Raw genomic sequence first — 24,061 nt, 5'->3', positions numbered from 1 at the left:
GATAAACCTTAGTGACATAGTAATCAATATAAACAAGAATTGAAGCTAAAACAGGAAATATGACAGTGATTAGGAACACCCATTTGATGGTTTTGACAATAGTATCAGAAACCTTAACGGTATCCGTAAACCTGTTGAGACCTTTCAACAATGAACACAACAGGAAACTATAAAGCAATGAGATGCTACTAATGCATGCATATAAGTTCAATGAATTCAGTCCATCAACTTCCGTGAAGTTTTACGAGCTCTTTTTCGAGTAAATGTTTCTCGACATGTTACTAATATTGCTAAAAGCGCCCCATAAGCTTTCAATATCGAAGGACATTTTAGTGATAGGAGCAAGTGAACATAGCTCAGATTAACATCATCTAAATAAACTAAACTAGTTGATGACAAGATAGAGGTGGTATAAACAGACAGGAGCATACAAGCCAACAATTTAGCCATTTATAAGAAACAAAATCCTAAGATGTTGAAAACTTTCAATCCTTAAAAGACCAATACGTTCAAACGGAAACCAAGCCTTGATTTATGATTTCAAAACCTTATTGATGTAGTTGTCAATTTAAATCAGAATTGCAGCTAAAGAAGCTAAATGGCAATGATATTCCACCACCCATGCATGTATCAGCACAATATAGGAAGAAAAAGAAAATGATTTCCCCTGATTAACTTAACCTCTCTCTAAATAAGGTACTTTCTGTAATCAACAGAATATTAGTAAATAAACCTTTAAGACAGATTTTGATACCTCCCAAATCTAAGCAACTAGTCCAGGCATATTGATAGAAGTGGACGCAGAATCGACACATCATGAACACCAATGGGAAATAAAAGCAAAAGTTGTAGAATTTATTGTAGGAGTTAAATATCCTTAACTACAGCAAAGTAAACAACATAGAAATGGAGATTTATCAAGCCTACAATAATCAATAACATATCTGCCTAATTCTTCTTCTCACCTTCAGGTTTGTTGGTTTTCTTAGCAGATGCTTGAGAGTAAAGGAAAGTCCCCAATATCGCAACGGCTGAACCAACGGCATTCAAAGGTCTAACAGGATTCCTAAACACCAAGACAGTAGAAATAATCACCACCACTCTCTTCATTGTGTTACCAACCGAAAACGTCAAGGGACTAATGTCATCAAGCGCCTGGTACGACGACTGATTATAAAGATGATAAAAAACACCAGACAGCATCACCCACAAATAAAAAGTTGATGACTGCCCAACAGTTTCAATTGCCTTATGGTATCCCTGAATCCATTGAGACCCTTCGACGAAAACCGCAACAGGAAACAGATAAAACAACGAGATTATACTAATCCATCCATACAAGTTAAGTCCATTTACTTCCTTGAAGCTTTGCAGACTCTTTTTAGAGTAAATGTTCCTAAACACAAACCCTACATTGCTAATCAAAGCACCCCACAACCCTCCCAAATTGAAGGACACTTCAGTGACAGCTGCAAGGGAACAACCAAGCACAATAGGAAGGATAGAGAGCCAGACATTTAAAGGGTAAGTATCACCAAGCAATGAAGAGAATATAACAGAAAAAACAGGCTCTGATGACTTAATTACATGAGTGAATGAAACAGCAACTTTAGAGAATGAAACACAGGCTGATATGTGACCTATAGTGTGAAACAATGCAGGGCCAAGAAGAGCAATAATGAAGGGTTTTGAAGTCTTGGGACATGGTTGGAGCTTCAATGTCCATAAAATTAACATCCAAATAGAGCCAACAAAGAGCTGAAAAGAAGCAAGAAACCATGGATATGGGAAAACATTCAAAGCTTTCTTGTTAAAAATGTTGAACACAATGTTTTGGAAGTACCAGAAACCAAAGACAAGTGCAAGCTTTGAAGTTTTATTCTCAGGCTTTGAAACTTCACCATTTTTTTCATCTGAGGTTGAACCAGAATCAGCTGCTGCTGATTTAGTGAGAAAAGATCTGGGCTTCGAGCAAAACCCAGATGGGTAGCCATAGATTGGGGTAAAGATTGAGACTTTGTTAGGTAATGCACAAATTTGAGAGATGGGTTTAGTTTGCTTTTGTGTTCTGATTTGAGGGTTAGGATTTGTGAAAGATGAAGCATATGTTGGGTACTTATGGTGATTGATTATAGAGAAAGTGACAGGAGAGAGTTGAGTTAGGTTCAAAGTAAGCATTGTTTTTGCTAGAAAGAGAGCAAACTCTGCAAACAGTAGCAAGCAAATGATATTTTTCCAAATTTTTGGTGACCCTAACGAACCCAATTCAGGATCAGCAGATCACATGGGAATGATGGGATTGATTAAACAAAGGAGAGAAAATAAAAATCTTGAAATGGCATTTTGTTGTGTTGCTATTTTTGTTTTGTTATGAAGGCACACCACTGGCTTACTTGCGCTTGCCAAAGGCCGAAGAAACACCAAGCATTTTATCTTGTTTGGAATGTGTGGAAAATGAAACTCAAAATAAAAGGAAAAACTCATTTCCAGATCGCTAAACTAGACCACTTCTTACTATTTGGTTTTAAATTAAATTTTACTTTTTTCTGGTCTTTCAACTTAGCAAAACGCATTTTCAAGTTTCTAAATGATAAAAACAACGTTATTTCATTACATTCGAAAATGCAAATTTTTACCATTTGGATACGCTCAATATCTATTACCAAAAACGCAATTGATGTATAATTGCTAACTATTATTAGACCAAAAAGAAGTTGAGGTACCAAGATAAGAGATTTTAGAAAGTATACGCGCCATACATATAATTTTACATATTAAATTGCTTTTAACTCAAATATTGCGGCTTCTCTAAAAAAATTCAATATTGTTGTCCGATAAATATAGAGGAAGTGAAGTGAAGATCAAAGACATTGTTTTTATTGAAACAAAAAAACAAGATCGAAGACAATTGAATTTGAAAGTGGTGGACTAAAAGAAGAAGAAAAATGGCGGCGAAGCAAATGGAAGAGATTCAAAAGAAATTAGGGAAGTTGAAATACGGAAGAGCAAATGCACCTGCTCAGTCTCTTCTCTTCGCCGGCATGGAGCGTTACGCTCTTCTCGAATGGCTCTTCTTCAAGTCTCTCTCTCTCTACATCTTTTAATTCTTTTTTTTACTAATTAGGGTTTAATGTTTGTTTTTTCTTGTTCAAATACTTTACGAGGATATGTACGATCTAATTATGGGAATTCAATTTTTTTATTAGAATGGAGTTCAATAGTTGACTGTGCTATTTTTTTCCAATTGATTGTTGATTGAATGCAAGTTAAAATAGTTATTGATTGCTTGATTTATAGGCTGTTGGGTGATAAATCCCCATTCTCACAGCAAAATCTGCAAGGAGATGCTATGGTTGGTGACGAAGAGACTGCTCGTATTCAACGTAATTTTTTCTACCCTTTGGAGCTTCTTAGTTCTTAGAGCATTTCATACTTTTATTTGCTCTGGAATGTTCTTTTTGATTGTGCATTTAAAATCTGATTTCTTGCGATAAAAAAAATCAAGCAGAAGGAGGAGGAGCAAACTATAATTCGGAATTAGATTGATGAGGCGGATGGGTGTATTTATTTTCTGATAAAGATGTTATACATGGGATGCACCTATCCTCTTCTTTTTCTATCTATGCTGTGTGTGATTTTTTTTTTTTGTGTGTGTGTGGATTTAACACCGGAATGACATATCAGCTGATTCAGCTCTTAACATTCCAATTGCATTTCTAGTTTGTATGTAAATGAAAACAACTATTAAGATTGAATTCATCGAAGAAAAAAACTATTGAGATTGATGTAATGAAATCTTTCTTTGCAGGTTTAGCAGACATTGCCAAGTTTCTTGGTATCACTACAACCATAGATACTGAAGCCATCCAAGTAAGTTATTTAGTCCACCATGAATTTCAACCTGTGAACCAATTTATACCTTTCTATATATGGATGTGTTTTAGAGTAACTTTCTTAGTTGAATTTTGACCAATTTAGAGTCTCAGGAAACGATTTTCCCTAGTATAATGTTTCAGTAGCAACAATTGGGCATATCGATTTAGTATCTTTGGTTTTACACAAGCAGTGCACAGGTTTATCGCCATTATAGATTATCTTTTACTCTAACACAACAAGTAGATTCTAATATAAGAAGTAGTTTGGCGGAGGTGTTGTTGCACGCGTTATTTGTTTTATGTAGAAATGTCCGCGGTCAGGCTTGACAAATCATGTAATCTTTGATTGCCACTTTAGATGCAGTAATTTTAGTGTGTGCATTCCATTTGTGGTTCAGGGGCGAGGAAGTTATGAAGACCGAACTGAAATGCTTCATCTATTAGTTGATCTTGTGGAGGCTAGCATATACGCTGACAATCCAGAATGGAGGTTGTGTTTACATACAATGGACAACTAAATCACTTTTTAGTTGATAACCTCTTCTATTGCTGTGATTCAATATGTTGATGCATTCATTTCATTGGTCATTTTTGACTCAAAACTTTGGTTTGCATTCTTCTGCAGTATTGACGAGCAGGTGGCTAAAGACATACAACTAATAGATTCTATAGCTGAGAAACAAGCTTTGATTTTCTCGGAAGAATGCAAATTGTTCCCAGCAGATGTGCAAATTCAATCTATATATCCCCTGTAAGATGAAAAGTTTTGCAACTCCAACTGGCATATTCACCCCTTGTCGTCAACGATATGAATCATGTGCATCACACTTCTGAATTATATATATATATACAGTCGACCCTCTAATAGTTAATATTCTATAAATTAATAATTCTAATAATTAATAGAAAATTGAGAGAACCAACTTCGTTCCACGTCGGATAATTAATAATTCTATTATTTAATAATTAATAAAATTTAAAATATATTCTACATGAATATTAATTATTAGAGAGATTTTTTAAAGAAATATATAACAATTAATGATTTATTTGAGACAATACTAACCTTAATTGATAAAGTGGAAGTTAAAATACCATCAAATTATGATTTTTTTATTCTTTTGAGAAATTTTAAAAAAAGTTATTAGATAAACAAATTAAAGTAAGTAAAGTATTTCTAGTATAAAAAATATTAAAAATTATTTTACATTATCAATAGAACTTTTTAATAATTATTTTTTAGTTTGATATCAATTGATATTCAATAATTGAATATAAAATTATTATTTTTTAAATTGAGTGACGGTAAAGTGTATTTAGTTAGTTTTTTTATAATATAATATTTATATTAGGTGTATTAATATAAATGCTTTAAAATATCTTTTATAATTTTTTTATATAAATTCTATAAATTAATAATTCTAATAATTAATAAATTTTTAATCCACCATGTGTATTAATTATCAGAGGGTCGACTGTATATATATATATATTTGAGATTGCACGTATTACTAATTTATAAAATAATCTATAGAATCTTACAATTGGAGGATGGTCTATACTTATTTAAGAATTATGATCATTTACATAGCTTGAACTTCGTTGTAGTACCAAACGTAGTATGAACCAATATTGATGCCATGGTCACAGCTTGATACCTAAAATTCATCACATAAATATTGCTTTTCTTCCATGAGATGGGGTGACATTATGTTCCTTTCATCAAAGTATGGTGCAGGCCTGATGTGTCTGAGCTGGAAAATAAACTTTCAGAACAATCAAAGATACTTTTGAATCTTCAGCAGAAAGTTGATGATTTGGCATCAAAGGTTAATCTCAGCTCCCTTAATTTGCAATTTCATACTCTTCACGCTTTTAATTTATGTCATTTTTGTCCCCGGAAGATTGAAATTAAACTTCACAAGTTATTAAAGAGGCATGATTTTGCTGAATGAGCATTTCATTCCAAAAGGACACCATAATGATATTTTACTGCATCAATACTATGCTGTTATTTTTTTTCCTGTTTTCTTTCTTGTTAACTTTTTTTTTCCTTAATACTTTTCAGCATGCTTACAATCCAGATGAGGAATATACAGAAGTGGAATCCCAACTGCGGGCACATTTGGAATCTTTTCTAGAAACTGCAAGACAGTTCAATGTGATTTACACCAAGGTATGCATTACTCCTAAGATGTATCTCACTACCCTGTTGTACTTAAACTGAGCCAAAAGAAAGAATGTATTCTCTTGTTATATTTGATCTTTGTTTTGCTTTTATCTCTTATTTGAGAAAAAAAAAGTTACTGATAGATCATTTTGGTGATTAAGCTTGATGCAATATCATGCTTTTCCTTAACATGTTTACTATGTTCGTTAGCTTGATTTATCTCTCTCTCTCTATATATATATATATATCTATATATGATCTTATTATATTCTCAATGTGATTTTGCAGGAAATTCGCCCATGGACGCACATGATGGAGGTGCCACAGCTTCATGGCTTTGGGCCAGCTGCCAATCGTTTGTTGGAGGCGTACAAAATGCTTTTGAAGGTAATTAGGTGTCAAATCCATTTTTATTATAGACATAGATCCGAATGCATCTGTGTAAACTCCTTGCTATGTTACAAATAGTCAGAACTCCTTGGCTTTATTGCTTGTTTTTGTTGCTTGTATCTACCATTTATCTAATATTTTGTTGCTTGTAACCGGATGCATCTATTTACCATTTTTATTGTAGACATGGATCCGAATGGTTAATTAATTTTATTTTGTTAGTTTTACGTGATTGCTAATGCAATGGGCTGAGTTGTAGTTTTACTTGCATTCTGATGGGAATTAGCTATATTTTGTATTTATGGCAGTTTCTGGGGAACTTGAGGAATCTCAGAGACTCGCATGCAGCTCTTGCTGTTGGGCCGTCTGAAACAATAGCCGGTGAGCCCTCGTCTGTTACAAGAATAATTTCTGAGTGTGAATCTGCCTTGACATTCTTAAATCGTGATCTTGGAGTTTTGTCGGCTTCAATTGCACGTGAAGGAGGAAATGATGTGACCTTATGATGATGAAACTTACTTTCATCGTGACCACTCAGACTCTTAGGCAAGATCTGTTCATGTAGATTAAGTTTTTAAACTTTTATATAAACATTGTTTGATTTGAAAATCATAGTAGAAACTTCTTTTGGGTGAGTGTGGAGTGCTTATGACAAACTTCAGTCATTTTTTAGTTCCTGTAACAAATACATGATCTGTCATCTAAGTGAAAAAGCCGAATCTAGCTACCCATTTCCAATTATTGATAAATCGGAGAAATGATTAATGTAAACAAGTTCGTTTATTTATTAATTATGAATGTTTTGTGATTTAAGTTGAGTAAATATTGATCTTCATATCAAAGTTGTGATAAGTGCAAAGCTTCATTCAAACCTGGGATGTCCGTTGTCCCAAGCTTATTGTCTTCAGGTTTGTTTTATATTTTTATATTTAGTATTAATCGAGCTAGCAATAAAGGATAACTCAACTTAATTAATTAATTATTAAATATTATACAGTAGTTTATCTTTTCATATGTATAAATGAATTTCTGACCATTAAAAAAGCTATAAATAATATGAAAATTTGCTTGGAGATGGTCAAAAGATGAAATAAGAACAAAGATCAATAATAATTATAAGAAAATTGAATACAACAAGCAATAGCTGAACAACTTACATTGATGATATTGATTAGTATTATAATTGATCTTTTTTTTTTTTTTTTGAGATTTATAGTCAAATTTCTAGGATCAGATATTTCTATGTAAATTATTCATATTTCGTGTTTGAATGTATAGGTGCCGCTTTTGTGAATGAGTTTATAACCAAAACCTGTTTAATTGGACTGACAGTTTGAGAATTAGGTGTATATAAGTTGAATTCTAAACTTTGAATTCATCTTACAATTAATGGTTTGCAGAAATGAGGACATATAAAGTTTGGATGTACGAGGGAAGAATTAAAAATAGACTTATTTCGATAGAGTTTGTTGAACATCTTGAACATTTCATACATTTTGCGTTTTAACATCCTGAATGTATGAGTGGGTGAAAAATCAAGTGTCCGTATACTAAATTCAAATGTCGTAACAAGAGTTTTGAGGAACCTGAAACTGTTAAGTTTCACATCATAAAGAATGGGTTTGTGAAAGAGTATCATGATTGGATTTATCACGGTGTAATAGTTGTAAGTCGGGAATCTATGTTTCAGAATATTACCTAAGGATGAATATAGTCCTAGAGTTTAGTCCGGTTGTATACGATGAGCCTCCTAAAAGTCGGTTTCATAAAATAAAAATCTGTAGATACTTCTTTTTTTTAATTTGTTCCATGAAAAGCTGCACCACATGGTATTAGTGCTTGTAACAGAATGTTAGTATTTTTTACTATCACTCTTTTGTTGTTGCAACCTTCAAATATGCTTGTTTTCATTTCACACTATAGGTTCATTGTTCATTCTCCACCATTTTCCAGGAAAATTTTAATTTTTTTCTCATTTATATAATCATAATTATGATTTTGATTTTTCCTGAAACACTAACTCTAATCGTTATGGCGTATCTTTCGCTTTTCTTGCTTGCTCTATCAATAATTTTCTTGACAATTTCTCTGTCAGGATTTTCACTTGTTCAAGCAGAAAAAATTAGTTTCACTAGTGAACTCATACACAGGGATTCGCCAAATTCTCCATTCTTCAATGCTTCAGAAACTTACGCGACTCGCTTGGCAAAAGCCGTACAACGTTCTGCTGATAGAGCAAGTCAGCTCAGCAGTTTACTTTCCAACTCAATTACTGCAGCAGAATTTTCAGCAGCCATAGTTAATGGTGATTTTCTGATGAGAATATCGATCGGTAGGCCTCCAACTGAGCTACTAGTCAATGTAGCTACAGGTAGTGATCTTGTATGGATACCTTGTCTATCCCTCAGATCGTGTACTCAAAACTGCAACCTTCGATTCTTTGATTCGACAAAATCCTCCACTTATGAGAACGTTCCATGTGATTCCTATCGATGCCGGATCACAACCGGAACTGCCTGCCAAATTTCTAATTGTGTTTTGTCATGTAACTCTAGGTATCCGGAATCCTGTCCTGACGGAAACGTCGCGATGGACACTTTAACCTTAAATTCCACAACAGGTCAAGCCTTTATGTTTCCAAACACGGGTTTCGTGTGTGGAAATCTCATCGCCGGAGACTATCCTGGAATCGGCATGCTAGGTCTCGGACGTGGCTCGCTTTCTTTACTTAGCAGAATCAATCATCTAATTGATGGAAAGTTTGCTCATTGTATAGTTCCATATTCATCAGAACAGACGAGTAAAATAAGGTTTGGTGAGAAAGCTGCAGTTTCAGGAAACGGCATGTTTTCGACGCCGTTGATTACAAACAGAGGCTTACAGAGTTACAACCTGAATATTTACGGAATGAGTGTCGGAAATGAAAGTGTTGTAACGGGCGGTTACGGAAGTTACGATTATCTGAATGGACTTGGAATTGATTCAGGAACAATGTTCACTTCTTTTCCAAATTTTATCTATAGTGAAATAGAATCAAGAGTCCGCTATGCGATGCAGCAAGAACCGCTAAATCAGGATCCGACTCGAAGACTAAGACTCTGCTATAGATATACTCCTGAATTCAATCCTCCGATTATCAGAATGTTTTTACAAGGCGGAATTGTGGAATTAAGTGGTTATAATTCATTTATCAGAATGGGTGAAGACACAATTTGTCTAGCTTTTGCCATTTCGGATTCCGATCATGATGCTGTTCTTGGATACTGGCAAATGACAAATTTCCTGATAGGGTATGATCTTGATGAAAGTTATTTATCTTTCAAGAAGACAGATTGCACCAAATACTAAATTGTTGGTCATTTACTATATTATGTACAATGTTTTGCTTATTGAAGAACAATATTTTGTACATTATTTTATCATAGTACAGACCAAAATCAAATATTCTGAAATATTTTATGACATAGTAATTAATAAAAGCTGGTTGATTGTGCATTGCAGAAAGGCAATTGTGTTGGACAATTCTTTGTTGCATACTCATAAAAGGTGTAGAAAATGTTCTGGCTCTTAGTACTATGACTTGAGACCAGTGTTTTGAAAACCAGACAGAACCGACGGTCAACCGAAAATGGTGGCTGATCTGGCTCGGTATGAGTCACGAAATAGAGACTGGATATTTCGGTTTCTGATCGGTTTGACAAGGATTAAAAAAATAATTCTTTTAAAAAAATAAACCTTTTCACATACCGATTAGACCAGTTGATTGAATTGGTCCATCTAATTCTGCCACATATAATTTGCTATTTCCATGCCACATAAAATAGTATTTCATTTATACACACTATTATTGTTTTTCCAATATAACAATAAAATATGAATAATTATATATATTTAATAATTTGATTAATATTTAAAAACTATTTTTAAAATTTTATTTGAACTTTTATCAATCTAGACTGTTTGGAAGAGAATTAAATTCACAAATCAAAATTAACTTTATACATGATAATTAAATAATTGTTTTCAAGTCAACTAATATGGTAAACTGACAAAAATATCAGTGAACTTTGATCAAAGAAAAATTTTAGTTTGTTTGACCTAATTTTAATATATATTTTTTAATAATTACTTCTAAAATTAATATATTTTTCTTTGAAGATAGCTGGGATCTTCACCAAAAAGGTAAAAATTACAGTGATTTTGGCAGATCAGATTTATATGATGCATGAATGTAGGTCAAGTCAAATATATCTTGTGAAAAACAAATGTGTGAATGGATATATTTTGACACAAGCATACAGCAATATGTGGATTCTGTTTTTTCTTGATCATGTCAATGACCAAAGATTTTATCAAAAAATATTTAATATAAATATGTGGATTATATATTTTAGATATATATTTGATTATTTAAATAAAAAATGTAAAACACAAAAAGGATATACTATAAAATAACGTGAACCAGACGAGTGTTCATCTCATGTATTGGTTGTGTCATGTCATATTTACAACAAGTTAATGAGCATTTGCGATAAAAAAATTTTAATTATTATTTAAACTTTTTTATTAATTTTTTCATATAATTAATGCATTATTAATTTGTTACACAAATAATATGGCATAACAGTTTTGTACAATAATTTTTGGAACTGAAAAGGTCAAGATGAGGAGACATACAAACATAGTTTCTGAAAAAAGGAAAGATGCACGTAAGCAATGGGATTATCTTCCCATTTTCAGAACAAATAATATCCATTTTTATTAATTTATTCATACATTACTACTATTATTCACATTGTAAGTCAAAATACAAGCTCAAATTTAATCATTTGTGACTCATAGTATTTTGCTATGATTGGTGGTAAAAATATTCTGGATATTCTCTCTTTTTTTAGAGATCCCACTCATGTTTGAAACTTATTTTTGGTTTTGACATCTAGGACTAGGACCGAATAGACCAAACAGTATTTAAAAAATCGAGCCAATATAGATTGAGTTAATTAGAAATTAGTGAATAAATCACACTCTAATTAGTAAATAAAATATGATACAATTTTTATTATTTAAACCGTTTGACAATTTTAACACTTGTGGAATTTTTCCAGATCAAATTATATTTTTAATTTTAAAAAAAAAAACTGGTTCTGACCGACCTTTAATTCAAATGAATCAGATTCAGTGTCTGGTTGAAACTGATTGAACCGGTTCAGTTCATATTAAAACACTGCCGTAAAGATCAAACTTTCTCGTTGTTCATTTTTTAGTTTAGAAAATTTAATTTAATAGAATTCAATTCCTTACTACTAAAACTTTTAAGAAGTCCATTAGCCGTAGCAGCTGAGAATTAATTATTTACGTTAGAATGAGTAATTAAAACAGAAAGCTTAATTGATTTCATTAATCACATTAGATGAACAAAGACTCTATAGAATAAATTAAAACTGAAATAAATATTAAATTATTTAACTTAACATCAAAGTAAATGAATATGAAAGGGATATAACGCTAATTTCTTCATAAAAGAAATCCTAAATGAATGTACAACTCATTTGACCTTAAATCTTACTCATAATAACATATCACAAAAGGAAAGAATTTATATTTAGCATAAAAAACATAAATATTACCACAAATCACTCCAATTGTCTCTATAATTATTGATTCTCAATTAAAACTATATATTATGTCCATATTCATAGTCTTTATATGTATAAATTCAGAGAAAACTGATAATTCTATCACTAAGTTTAGCCATGGCAGCTTCAATTTCTGCTCTAGCTTTTGTTACACTTATTTTTTCTACTACATTAATCTCTATTGAAGCAGCCAAATCAGGGTTTAGCATAGACTTAATTGCTAGAGATTCACCAAAATCACCCTTCTACAATCCTGATGAAACACCTACTCAGCGTATTTTGAATTCGTTCCGTCGATCAATAACCCGTGTTAGTCGTTTTAGCCCAACGAAAGATTCTGAAATCGCTCCTAGTTCTGCTGAATCTGATGTGATTACAAATCAAGGTGAGTACTTAATGACATTTTCACTTGGAACACCAGCTTTTGATATTTTAGCAATTGCTGATACAGGCAGTGACCTGATTTGGACACAATGTAAGCCTTGCAATGATTGTTATGAGCAAGATGCTCCACTTTTCGATCCGAAAGCTTCGAAAACATACCGAGACTTTTCTTGCAACACAAGTCAATGCGGTTTATTAGAAGGTTCATCAAGTTGTGATTCTGATAAAATCTGTAGTTATAATTATAATTATGGAGACAAATCTTTTAGTAATGGAAATATTGCTTCTGATGTTATTACATTAGGGTCTACTTCAGGTAGGCCTGTCTTGGTTCCCAAGGCTCTGATTGGCTGCGGGCATAATAATAAAGGTACTTTTAATTCCAAGGGTTCAGGAATTGTTGGCCTTGGTGGGGGTAAAATTTCACTTATTTCTCAATTGGGTTCTGAAATTGATGGGAAGTTTTCTTACTGTTTAGTCCCTGTTACTTCAAATTCTACAAATTCATCCAAATTGAATTTCGGAAGTAACGGAATTGTGTCCGGACATGGAGTCCAGTCAACTCCTCTGGTCTCTAAAAATCCTGACACTTTCTATTTCCTTACGCTCGAAGCAATAAGTGTCGGAACCAACAGAATCGAATTTCCGGGATCCTCTTTTGGAGATTCCGAAGGAAACATAATCATCGACTCTGGAACAACTTTGACATTGCTTCCTCAGGGTTTTTACTCAGATTTGTCTTCAGCAGTACAGGATCAGATTTCCGCTTCGCCTGTCGACGACCCGAGTGGAATTCTGAGCCTTTGCTATAAAATTGATGAAGATCTTAAGATTCCAGAAATTACAGTTCATTTTACGGATGCAGATGTGAAATTGCAGGCTCTGAACACATTTATTCAGGTTTCTGATGATGTTGTGTGCTTTGCTTTTAATCCTGTTAGTTCTGGTGCAATTTTTGGGAACTTGTCACAGATGAATTTCTTGGTCGGGTATGATCTTGAAGGGAAAACTGTGTCGTTTAAGCCTACTGATTGCACTAAGAATTAGTTTAATGGATTCTTGTTTGTTCAAGTTTAGATTCTGTTAATGTTTGGTATTAAAAAGAAATAACTTCAAATTTATATTCTGTTAATTAATTTCTAAATTAGAAATAATTGTTATTATTATTTTTCTGTTTTTTTGCATTTTCTGCCTGTTAAATTTGTTTATCAACATAGAAAAGTTCCTAGTACTCCATGTTCATCAAATATGTTAGAAACGAAAAGGGTGACGATTTTTGCACTTCGCCAGTCGCCACTGATAATTACTCTATACTTTTTATCGTTATCTTTTATTAAGTATCATTTTTTTTATTTAATATTCCATAATGTCCTTCTCTAACATTATGAGCCTAATAATTTTATTTGGGAGTTCCCTTTAAAAAAGCTAATGTTATTGGGTATTATTAGTTTGCAGTTACAAAATTTCAAAAACAAAAAATTGCACCTATGTTTCAACAAAAAGAAATCAATTTTTAACAAAATTAGAGTTTGAAAATTTCTGAACTGTCTATAATTGCCAATCTTTTTTAGTCATAAAAGAAAGACCGATTGATTAAAAAAGGGATTATTTTCCAAATATCTGTTTTTGGCAAAATATTTACACAATTTTAGTATATCTTTTCCTATTTTCCAATCCTACCGATAAACATTAGAAGAGGAGGCTTGTGTATTAATTTCTGTACCATATAGCAATTTCATCAAGAACCCAAAGTGTACATATATATATATATATATATATATATATATATATATATATATATATATATTTTGTAATTTGTAATTCCAGTACCAATTTATTCAACATGCTAAACCAATATTATTATTATATTTCAAAACGAAATTGGGTTTATTATCATCAACAATTAGAATAATTAGAGCGCAGAATACGCTTGTTTATTTTATATGTGAAAAATCATAAATCCCATATCTAAACAATCTAATTAATGATTATTTTAGTCGATCCAGAAGTGATTTGGTACATCCAAAAAGTGATTTAGTTGATATTTTTATTTTAAAAAAAATGGTGATTTTTTAACTTTAGTATTTGTACAATCACATCCATCCATCTGAAGTATTTAGATTGGAATCTTTTTATGATTGTAATTGAAAAAATAAAAATATTTGATAACAGCTTCCTTCTTAAACCAAATGTTCATTGCCCGACAACCCTACAATAAAAGCAGAAAACAAATATGAGTACTTAACAAAATTAAATCCAAAAAGAGAAACTATGCATGTAACTATTTCAGCAGCAAATTAACAGAAAACTTTTAAGGTTGAATTTTCAATGTAACGGTAAAATACTAATGTCTATATTTAAGTAATAAAGATTCATTTTGCCCCTCTAATTTAGAATGACAGATTAAAAAGTCTAAATTTGTAGTTTTGTATAAAAAAAAAACCAACAATTTATCAATTTTGGATTAGTTTACACTCTAATATATTGAATCAAATTTGACAAATTGTAGATATTTTTGTTCAAAACAATAAATTTGGATTATATTAATCTTTTGTATGAAATTGAAGAGGCAAAACGAACTTTGTACAATTAAAAATATAATATAAACAAAATTACAAGAAACAGTCAGATTAAATAACAAAAGATTTTTCCACGTAACACGAATTTGTCAAAATGTAAACTGAAATAAAACTAATTTAAGTTTGTTTTTTCAATAACACAATTCATGAAACAAAAATAAATTAATTTCTTAAAAATGGAAATGAACATTTCAAATTAGCACAGCTCATCTTGGTCTTGTACTACTTCTGTTAACCACTAATTAGCATTATATTTAGTAGAAATTACTTAACAACTTCATAGTCTAAACCTATTTTCCTACTAATTATAAAATCAAACCCACTTCACAATTGATCTCATCATCTCTCATAATTCCTAAATCCAATTTTCTTATGGCATTCTTAAAATTATTTTTTATCGTCACAATCTGCCTTTCCAACTTAGGGTTTCTCATAAATGCCCACCCCGGATTTAGTTTGGACTTGATCAATAGAGAATCACCGGATTCTCCATTTTACAATCCCGACGAGACTCCGGCGCAACGCTTAGCTAAAGCTATGAATCGGTCGTTGGATCGTTTTCATCATTTAGATTCGGTACAATTTAGAGATCATCTAAACACAAATGTCCAGTCTGAAATCGCGTTTTATCAGGGTGAGTATCTCGTCAAGATAGCGATAGGCGTCCCGCCCACGACCATTATAGCTATAGCCGACACGGGCAGTGACCTTATTTGGACACAATGCCTACCATGTAACAAATGTCTTCAGCAAGACGCGCCGCCGTATGATCCAAGCAAATCCATAACTTACAGAACCATAAATTGCAATTCGACAAAATGTAAAAATATTCCAGCAACTCATTGCTCATTTGATGGAACTAGCACTTGTAAATATGCAATTAATTATGGAGATACTTCATTTACTAATGGAGACATGGCTTGTGATACTATTACTTTAGGTTCATCGGCTGGTTTGCATATTTTATTACCTAAAGCAATCATTGGTTGCGGACATGATAACGGAGGAAAAACATTCACTTCCAAGGTTTCAGGAATTGTCGGACTTGGAGGTGGTTCCATTTCTCTTGTGTCTCAGTTACAACCTTTGACTGGTGGGTCTAAATTCTCTTACTGCTTGGTTCCGTACACCTCGGCTGAAACTTCTAACTCAAGTAAACTCAGTTTCGGAGCAATGGCGACAGTTGCAGGTGACGGAGTTGTAGTCACTCCGTTATTTCCGAGAGCTCAAAAAACATTTTACTATGTGAAACTAGAAGCAATCAGCGTTGATGCTAAACGAATCGAGTTCTTCGGTTTAAAACCCACTGGTAATCAACAAAATGGAAACATGATTGTCGATACCGGAACTACAATGACGTTACTCCCCGGTCCGCTTTTCGCAGAACTCGAAACAGAAGTCGAAAATGTTGTCCGAGGGAAAAGATTTGAAGTAGCAAGCGGATTTCCGAAAATTTGCTACTACGCAGATTCTATCGTCAAATTACCGCAAATAACACTTCATTTTACGGGTGCAGATTTGGTGCTGAGCAGTTATAATTCATTCATTGATGCTCAAGAAAATGTTTTGTGCTTCACTTTTAACCCTTTGGATATTGGTGTTGATTTTGCAATTCTTGGGAATATGGCACAAACTAATTTCTTGATTGGGTATGACCAACAAAAGCAAACTGTTTCTTTCAAGAAAACTGATTGTGCCATTCACTAACTTTGCATAAGTTAATCAAAGAATGTGCTAAGTTATAGTAATTGCTACTTTATTTGATTGCTTATTTTTTTTTCATTCAATAATAGCTACAATAGAAATATAGAAACATTCCATTAGTTTAAATTGTGTGGCTGTAATAGATAATTTTTAATATAAAAAAAAGGACCAAAGGAAATTATAAAAAAATAAAATAAAAAGACAAGAAGGATCAAAGGAGTCTGATCAAAGATTATCATTCTGTTTTTTTTTTGTTATTATAACGAAGGAAGAGAGAATCAAATTATCTGAGATTCTCGTATCAAATTATTTAAATTTTTTTAGTTTTAAAAACTAAATAATGATATAAAAAAATTAAAAGTAAGAGAAGTAAAATTAAATAACTTAAATTAATATGAAACTCCGAAACAAATCTAACAAAAGATTAAGCTTTAATCACATAACATATATCATAGTTTTCATGAGCAAAAATTTGAGCTCGGTCTCATGAAAACTGCAAAACTATCATCAACTGTAAATGAATGCACAGAACATTTGCTCCATTCTTCCCTTTCCAAATCATTATTATCTGCAACAAATCTAAAACATCTCCACAAACTACACTCTCTAATCATAACATCAGGCTTTGAAAAAAAGTCTGTTTTTTTCAGTGGCAATCTCATAAGCAAATATGCCAAATTTAGAGACCCACATTCTTCTCTTTTAATCTTCCAACAATTCTCACCCAAAACTAATGTTTATCAATGGAATTCAATAATTAGAGCACTTACCCACAATGGGATGTACTCAAAAGCTCTTGACTTTTACTCCAAAATGAGAGAATTTAACATTAGACCTGATACTTATACTTTCCCATCTGTGATAAATGCTTGTGCTGCATTAGGGGATTTTGGGATTGGTATTATGGTTCATGAGCATGTTATGGAGATGGGGTTTGGTTTTGATTTGTATATTGGGAATGCTTTAGTGGACATGTATGCTAGGTTCGGGGACTTGATTAATGCGCGTAAGGTGTTTGATGAAATGTCTCAGAGAGATATTGTTTCTTGGAATAGCTTGATTTCAGGGTTTAGTGCTAATGGGTATTGGGTGGAGGCTTTAGAAGTTTATTACCAGTTGAGAATGGATGGGCTGAGATTTGATTGTTTTACGATTTCGAGCGTCTTGCCTGCTTGTGGAGGGGTGCTTGCTGTTAAAGAGGGTGAGGTGGTCCATGGGTTGGTGGAGAAGTTTGGGTTTAATGGTGATGTTATTGTAAGCAATGGACTTCTTTCTATGTATTTCAAATTTGATAGATTAATGGATGCTCAAAGAGTTTTTGATAAGATGGTTGTTAAGGATACTGTGAGTTGGAACACTTTGATTTGTGGATATTATCAGATGGGATTGTTGGAAGAGTCGTTTCATTTATTCATGGAGATGGTGAGTAGATTTACACCTGATTTATTAACTATAACTTCTGTTCTTCGAGCTTGTGGTCTCTTAAGGGACTTGGCCTGTACTAAATTTGTGCATGATTACCTAATAAGTAGTGGTATTGAATGTGATATAACAGCAAGTAATATTATTATTGATACGTATGTGAAGTGCGGTGATTTAGTAGCCTCGAGGAAAGTGTTTGAAACAATGAAATGTAGGGATACTGTAACATGGAATACATTGGTTAATGGTTATCTTCAGAGCGGAAGCTATGTTGAAGGGGTGAAGCTCTTTAAGAAAATGAAGATGGACTTGGAACCAGATTCTATAACCTTCGTGGCACTCTTATCTATCTCTACTCGGTTGGTTGACATAGAATTGGGAAAAGGAATCCACTGTGATTTAATTAAATTAGGGTTTGAGTCAGGTTTGGTTGTTGGTAATGCTTTAATTGATTTGTATGCTAAATGTGGAAAAATAGATGACTCCCTTAAAATTTTTGAGAACATGAAAGTCCGTGACATAGTAACATGGAATACCATTATTGCATCATGTGTCCAAGCTGAAGATTGTAGTTTGGCATTTAGAATGATTAATCAAATGAGAAGTGAGGAATTGACGCCAGACATGGGAACTTTGTTAGGTATACTGCCAATTTGTTCCTTAATTGCTGCCAAAAGGCAAGGGAAGGAGGTTCATGCTTGCACTTTCAAGTTTGGATTTGAGTCAACTGTTCCAGTTGGGAATGCATTAATAGAAATGTACTCTAAATGCGGCAATTTGAAGTACTGCGTCAGAGTATTTGAGCATATGAAGGCAAAGGATGTGGTGACATGGACTGCATTGATCTCTGCATACGGTATGTACGGTGAAGGAAAGAACGCTTTGAGAGCATTTGAGGAGATGGAGGCAGCTGGTATCATTCCTGATTATATCGCTTTTGTTTCTGTCATCTATGCTTGTAGCCATTCGGGTTTAGTAGAAGAAGGCCTGGCGTGCTTTGAGCGCATGAAGGATTATAGCATTGAGCCAAGGATTGAGCACTATGCTTGTGTAGTTGATCTTCTGTCACGATCTGGGCAGTTATCTAAAGCAGAACAGTTTATCGGTTCAATGCCACTAAAGCCAGATGCTAGCATATGGGGATCCTTACTCAGTGCTTGTCGAGCAAGTACAGATCTAAAGATTGCAGAACGCATTGCAGAGCATATTCTTCAACTGCATTCTGATGATCCTGGATATTATATTTTAGTGTCAAATGTTTATGCAGCTTTAGGGAGGTGGGATGAGGTCAGAAATATACGCAAATGCTTAAAAAACAGAGGACTGAAGAAAGATCCCGGATGCAGTTGGATTGAAATTAAAAACAGGGTTTACAGTTTCGGGGCTGGTGACAAGTTCTATAAACAGTATGAAGAAGTAAATAAGTATTTAGAGGAACTTGCTGATCAGATGGCCAAAGAAGGTTATGTAGCTGATTTGAAATTTGCTATGCATGATGTCGAGGATGATGAAAAGAGAGGGTTACTTTCTGGCCACAGCGAAAGGCTTGCTATAGCATTTGGATTGTTAAATACAGAACCCGGAACCCCCTTACAAGTATTAAAAAATCTCCGTGTTTGTGGGGATTGTCATACTTGGACCAAGTACATCTCAAAGATTGTAAAACGAGAAATACTTGTCAGAGATGCCAATCGATTTCATATGTTTCAAGATGGGGCATGTAGCTGTGAAGATCATTGGTGATGCATTTGTTCATATTTACATATTTTTCTGTGCCCGTCTCAAGTTTAGAGATGGATATGTATGTCCAATATTATCAACCAACAGATGCACTAGCTAGGAAGGTGGAGCATGTGCAAGTTAGCTTGTGAAAAAGACAAGATGTGGATCTATAAGCCAAAGGGTGGATTAATGGAGAGAATTTAGCATGGGTAAACCTCTCTGGCGATAAGGCCCTAAATCTGGCAACAAGTGGAGCATACACAAAACAGCCAAATATTGATTAAGTTAATCCGGTTGAGCTATAACATCTGATGGTTCAAGATCTTTGGCAGTGCAGTATGTTTTGTTACTGAAATGGATGTCCAATGGTGATGTTAGAATGTTAAGATTGACCGAACTTGTTTCAATTTTCCTTGAGGTGATGGTTGATATGAGGACTTCAACAACACGACAGGTTATGCTTGGCCTACAGAAGTTGAACAGAGCATCCAGACTATAAATTGATTGCAATATTTCAAGACATGCTTGGTGGTTGGTGAAATACACTTGTCATCTTGTGTTCTGCTCTTGAAAGTTGCTGCTTAAACAACTGACCACTGTGGTTTCCTTGCAGGCTTTTCCAATTCAGGATTTGAGAGGATTTTTGAGGGTGCCATTCAGAAGAGTTGGCTTTTCCTATTCAGGATTTGAGAGGATTTTTGGGGGTGCCATTCAGAAGAGTTGGCTTTTCCAATTCAGGATTTGAGAGGATTTTTGGGGTTGCCATTCAGAAGAGTTGGAAATGCCCAGAACTCGTAAGGATAAGCCCAAACGATATTCATTGCATCATTTATAGTTATTAATTTCACCTAGAAAAACTTGAATTAGAGTATGAGACAAGTGGAACATCTCTGAAAAGATTAAAAATATCTAACTTGACTTATTTGTTGGGGGCATGTGAAGTTTGCAGATGCTTCTGGCTGATACAAGCTGCTAACTGTGAAATTTTGCAGTTTCAAGTAGTGAAGTTTATTCAAAAAGCTTCTCTTCATCCAAAAAAAAAAAAAAAAAGCTTCTGGAATTTTCTTGGTTTTCTGTCATATAGGATTATATTATATGCTCGTACAGATAGTGGCTTTCACAATGTTACAAATGAACTGATAATTTTAAGCCTTCCAAACCCACTTGGAACTATGATGCTGAAATATGGGTATGTCAGAAGAGCATTTAACAATTCTCTGTATCAATGAATAATAATATGAAAGTAAATTTTCATAGACATTGAATAACTCATCAAGTGAAATCATGTTACATAGATAGGCACACTGGTTTCATTTGCACAATGATAACAATAGTCAGATCATTATATTTGATCCAGGATTTTAACAATAGACACTAGTATTATTTTGGTACTTGAGCTTATTTTACCTATTGATTTCTGAAATGATTCGTCTATAATAATCAGGTTCACTTTGTAGGTCGAGCTGGGAAATAAGCACGGAACTTGACGACCAGTTTGTCATGAGGAGGTAAGCTTTCTTTGATTTCAGGAACATTTGTAAATTCTTGCATCCATTCTGATAACAATGGAAAATTTTCTTTGTCAATCAGCTTAAAACCAAGCATCTCTTCTAATACAGGTATCAAGTTGGAAAGCCAGCCAAGTGCAATATCAAGATATCCAATGCTGTCTCCACCAAAGAATTTCTTTCCAATTAGTTCTTCCTCCAAGAATTTCAGGTTCTCTCTAGCCTGAATCAAAGCATTTTCTTGCTCCTCTGCTTCTTTAGTTAATATTGCCCACATTGATGACATGACCTGAATTGTTAAAAGTAATCAGTTGAAACTGTAATAACAATTGCAAATTATATTTTTACCTACTTGGAATCAAATGGCAAACTATAATAACAAATTGGTGATCAGAATATGGCTAAAACTACTCATTTGATATGTTATAGAAAGATGAAACATATATTAAAAAATGAAATCAAATTCAGACACTGGTGTAAGTTTTCCTTTATAAAATAACAGTTATTCTTGTTATGTAGCTCATGATCCAATAAACCTTAAATCGAACTAAAAACTTAGATAATTGTTCATGAAATGCATACCTTGTCATCACCGAATTTCGCCCAGAAGCGTGCTACAGCTCGCTTTTGAGGATCTAGAGGCAATAAGGGATTCGGTTTCCATGTCTCATCTAGGTATTCGAGAATTAAAAGAGACTCTAATACTGGTTTTCCATTATGCAGAAAAACTGGAATCTTTTTGTAGACAGGGTTGGATTGTAGAAGTAAAGGACTTTTGTTGGTTATGTCCTCATCTATTGAATCATATTGGATGCCTTTGAGCTTCAATGCCCATACAACCCTTACGCCAAATGGGCTTGACCATGTCTTCAAAAGCTTCACTTCTTCTGCCATGAAACTGTTGGTATGCAATTACGGGATAGCTAGCTGAGTTCTTTATATAGCAACTCAGTTGTTGAATTCAGGTAAGAGGTAGCTCACTATCTTATTTCTCTTCTGAATTCTGAATTACCAAAAACAATTTAAAATTTGGCCTGCATTTGGCATGTTTTGGTTGGAAATTCATTGTTGTCTAGGAGAATATCCGCCCTATAAACTACCTTATTTTTGTATAATTCCAAAATGTTCATCGCATTGTGCTTTCCACCATTCTTAAGAGTAGTTATCCCCGAGACAAACCCTATACATTTCATATTTTAGAATTTTGTAGCCCATGTAGTCCAGTCGAGTCAACTTGAAATTGACTCAAAAAATACTTGAAAATTTGAATCCAACTCGATATTCGAGTCTAGCTACTCGAATCAAGTGTCGATTAGAGTTAAACACCAAAATACCATGCTCGATAGGCTCGCAAATCTTATCCGTTTTTTTTTATCTTTTATAACTATACATATTTACAATAATATTTTTGTTTTTATACAAAAATGAAATTTTTAATTTTTTTTATATAGATAATGGAATCAATTGTAGTTTTAATTTTTAATTATTCTATCGAGGTCAAACTTAGTTTCTCAAATAGAATTTGATCAAATTCAAGTCGATTTTGATTTTTGAATTTTAGAATGGAATCGAGCTGGAATTTGCTAGCATTTGGTAACTATTCGCGGCTCAATTACATCCCTAGTTACACTATATTATAATTTTGAGCTCCACATTAAGCATTGAGCATAATTTGACAAGTGGATTGACTACAAAATGGTAGTTGGCAATTTTTTTATTTAAGATTGATTTATTATCTTATTAAAAAAATTATAATTAAATATTTATAAGTTGTAAAATATGAAAAGTCAAAATTTAAAGAATTTTTAAAAGTGTGATGGTTATGAATTTAAAAGTTTTAAAGTAATTTTATGTAAAGAATTTTTTAAGAATTCAATGCTATTTTTTAAACATAATGATTTTAAAATTTTAAAAGTTTTAATTTATTTTAGATTTTAATCAATAAACTTTTCATATTTTAAAAGTTTTAATAGGTTATTTTATATGAAAAGCTTTTATAAATTTTAATCAATAAACTATTGAGAAAAGTACAATATTTTACCATCTTTTAAAACTTATTTATAAAAATAATATGAAATTTTAAAAATTGCACTTTATACTTGACCATTTAAATATATTTTTTTATTTACAAAAATATTACATTTCAAAAATAAAACAACTGAAACGCCAGAAAAACATCAAAAATATAATGTTGAAGTCTAGTGACCGGCTGTTGGAATTTGATTGGAAAAAAATTCGGTAAACAATGGTCAACGGTGGTCAACACGCGGTCAATACATGTTATGCTCACTATTGACCAGTAGATTGTTGACTGATTGTGTGTGTGTTTATAAGCGTTTTTGGGTGTATCTTGAGTGTTTTTAGGTGTATGTTAAGTTATTTAGGTGTATTTTAAGTGTTTTTAGGTGTTTTTTTCATTGTTTTTGTGATGAGAAATTGATTTTATTGATTGTTATGTTGGTGTTTTTAGGTGTTTATAAGATGTCTCTTAAGTGTTTTATAATTTTTAATTTTTTTGTGTTTTTCAACAATAATGATAGAAAATAAAACCAAAAGTAAAACGGTCTAATTTTGGTTTAGTTTTTGTTTATTTTTTGTGTTTTTTAATCTAGTATTTTCGTAAAATAATTTCAATACTTCGGGAAATATTGTTTGTGCCAAAATTATTGTA

General features: G+C 32.8%; 7 protein-coding genes across 9 annotated transcripts; 5 read left to right on the top strand and 2 right to left on the bottom strand.

Annotated features, from left to right (window-relative positions):
- Nucleotides 1–834: 834 nt before the first annotated feature.
- On the bottom strand, nt 835–2,419 carry LOC126671050 (xylulose 5-phosphate/phosphate translocator, chloroplastic). Its single transcript, XM_050364745.2, has one exon. The coding sequence runs from the start codon at nt 2,176–2,178 to the stop codon at nt 949–951; it is 1,230 nt and encodes a 409-aa protein (XP_050220702.1). The 5' UTR covers nt 2,179–2,419; the 3' UTR covers nt 835–948.
- Nucleotides 2,420–2,776: 357 nt separating this feature from the next.
- LOC126671051 (AUGMIN subunit 7) lies at nt 2,777–7,248 on the top strand. The gene is made up of 9 exons (XM_050364746.2): nt 2,777–3,079; nt 3,298–3,383; nt 3,809–3,870; nt 4,274–4,365; nt 4,501–4,626; nt 5,614–5,704; nt 5,944–6,051; nt 6,334–6,432; nt 6,744–7,248. Exons 1-9 carry the CDS (start codon nt 2,946–2,948, stop codon nt 6,939–6,941), a joined length of 996 nt encoding a protein of 331 aa, XP_050220703.1. The 5' UTR covers nt 2,777–2,945; the 3' UTR covers nt 6,942–7,248.
- A 1,167-nt stretch (nt 7,249–8,415) lies between these two features.
- On the top strand, nt 8,416–9,835 carry LOC126671633 (aspartic proteinase CDR1-like). The gene has a single exon (XM_050365415.2). The coding sequence runs from the start codon at nt 8,428–8,430 to the stop codon at nt 9,781–9,783; it is 1,356 nt and encodes a 451-aa protein (XP_050221372.1). The 5' UTR covers nt 8,416–8,427; the 3' UTR covers nt 9,784–9,835.
- Nucleotides 9,836–12,161: 2,326 nt separating this feature from the next.
- Nucleotides 12,162–13,524, top strand: LOC126674722 (aspartic proteinase CDR1-like). The gene has a single exon (XM_050369215.1). It carries the CDS (start codon nt 12,189–12,191, stop codon nt 13,500–13,502), a length of 1,314 nt encoding a protein of 437 aa, XP_050225172.1. The 5' UTR covers nt 12,162–12,188; the 3' UTR covers nt 13,503–13,524.
- Nucleotides 13,525–15,406: 1,882 nt separating this feature from the next.
- Nucleotides 15,407–16,741, top strand: LOC126672178 (aspartic proteinase CDR1-like). Its single transcript, XM_050366124.1, has one exon. The coding sequence runs from the start codon at nt 15,407–15,409 to the stop codon at nt 16,739–16,741; it is 1,335 nt and encodes a 444-aa protein (XP_050222081.1).
- A 409-nt stretch (nt 16,742–17,150) lies between these two features.
- On the top strand, nt 17,151–21,601 carry LOC126673542 (pentatricopeptide repeat-containing protein At3g03580). Of its 3 annotated transcripts, XM_050367725.2 has the most exons (4): nt 17,151–20,413; nt 20,496–20,676; nt 21,340–21,390; nt 21,502–21,601. In XM_050367725.2, exon 1 carries the CDS (start codon nt 17,225–17,227, stop codon nt 19,901–19,903), a length of 2,679 nt encoding a protein of 892 aa, XP_050223682.1. In that variant the 5' UTR covers nt 17,151–17,224; the 3' UTR covers nt 19,904–20,413; nt 20,496–20,676; nt 21,340–21,390; nt 21,502–21,601. The 3 variants fall into 3 exon arrangements, with proteins under 3 accessions (XP_050223682.1, XP_050223681.1, XP_050223683.1); XM_050367724.2 differs by having other exon boundaries at nt 17,151–20,676; XM_050367726.2 differs by having other exon boundaries at nt 17,151–20,676; nt 21,327–21,390.
- On the bottom strand, nt 21,127–22,284 carry LOC126673543 (probable glutathione S-transferase). Its single transcript, XM_050367727.1, has 2 exons — nt 21,973–22,284; nt 21,127–21,679 (listed from the first exon to the last, which is right to left on the bottom strand). The coding sequence occupies exons 1-2, from the start codon at nt 22,282–22,284 to the stop codon at nt 21,329–21,331; spliced, it is 663 nt and encodes a 220-aa protein (XP_050223684.1). The 3' UTR covers nt 21,127–21,328.
- Between the last annotated feature and the right edge of the window lie 1,777 nt (nt 22,285–24,061).

The sequence above is a fragment of the Mercurialis annua genome, linkage group LG3 (genome assembly GCF_937616625.2).
Source record: "Mercurialis annua linkage group LG3, ddMerAnnu1.2, whole genome shotgun sequence".
Classification (NCBI taxonomy): Eukaryota; Viridiplantae; Streptophyta; class Magnoliopsida; order Malpighiales; family Euphorbiaceae; genus Mercurialis; species Mercurialis annua.
The sequence above is the reverse complement of the archived record's forward strand: the minus strand, read 5'-3'. Positions and strand labels throughout refer to the sequence as shown.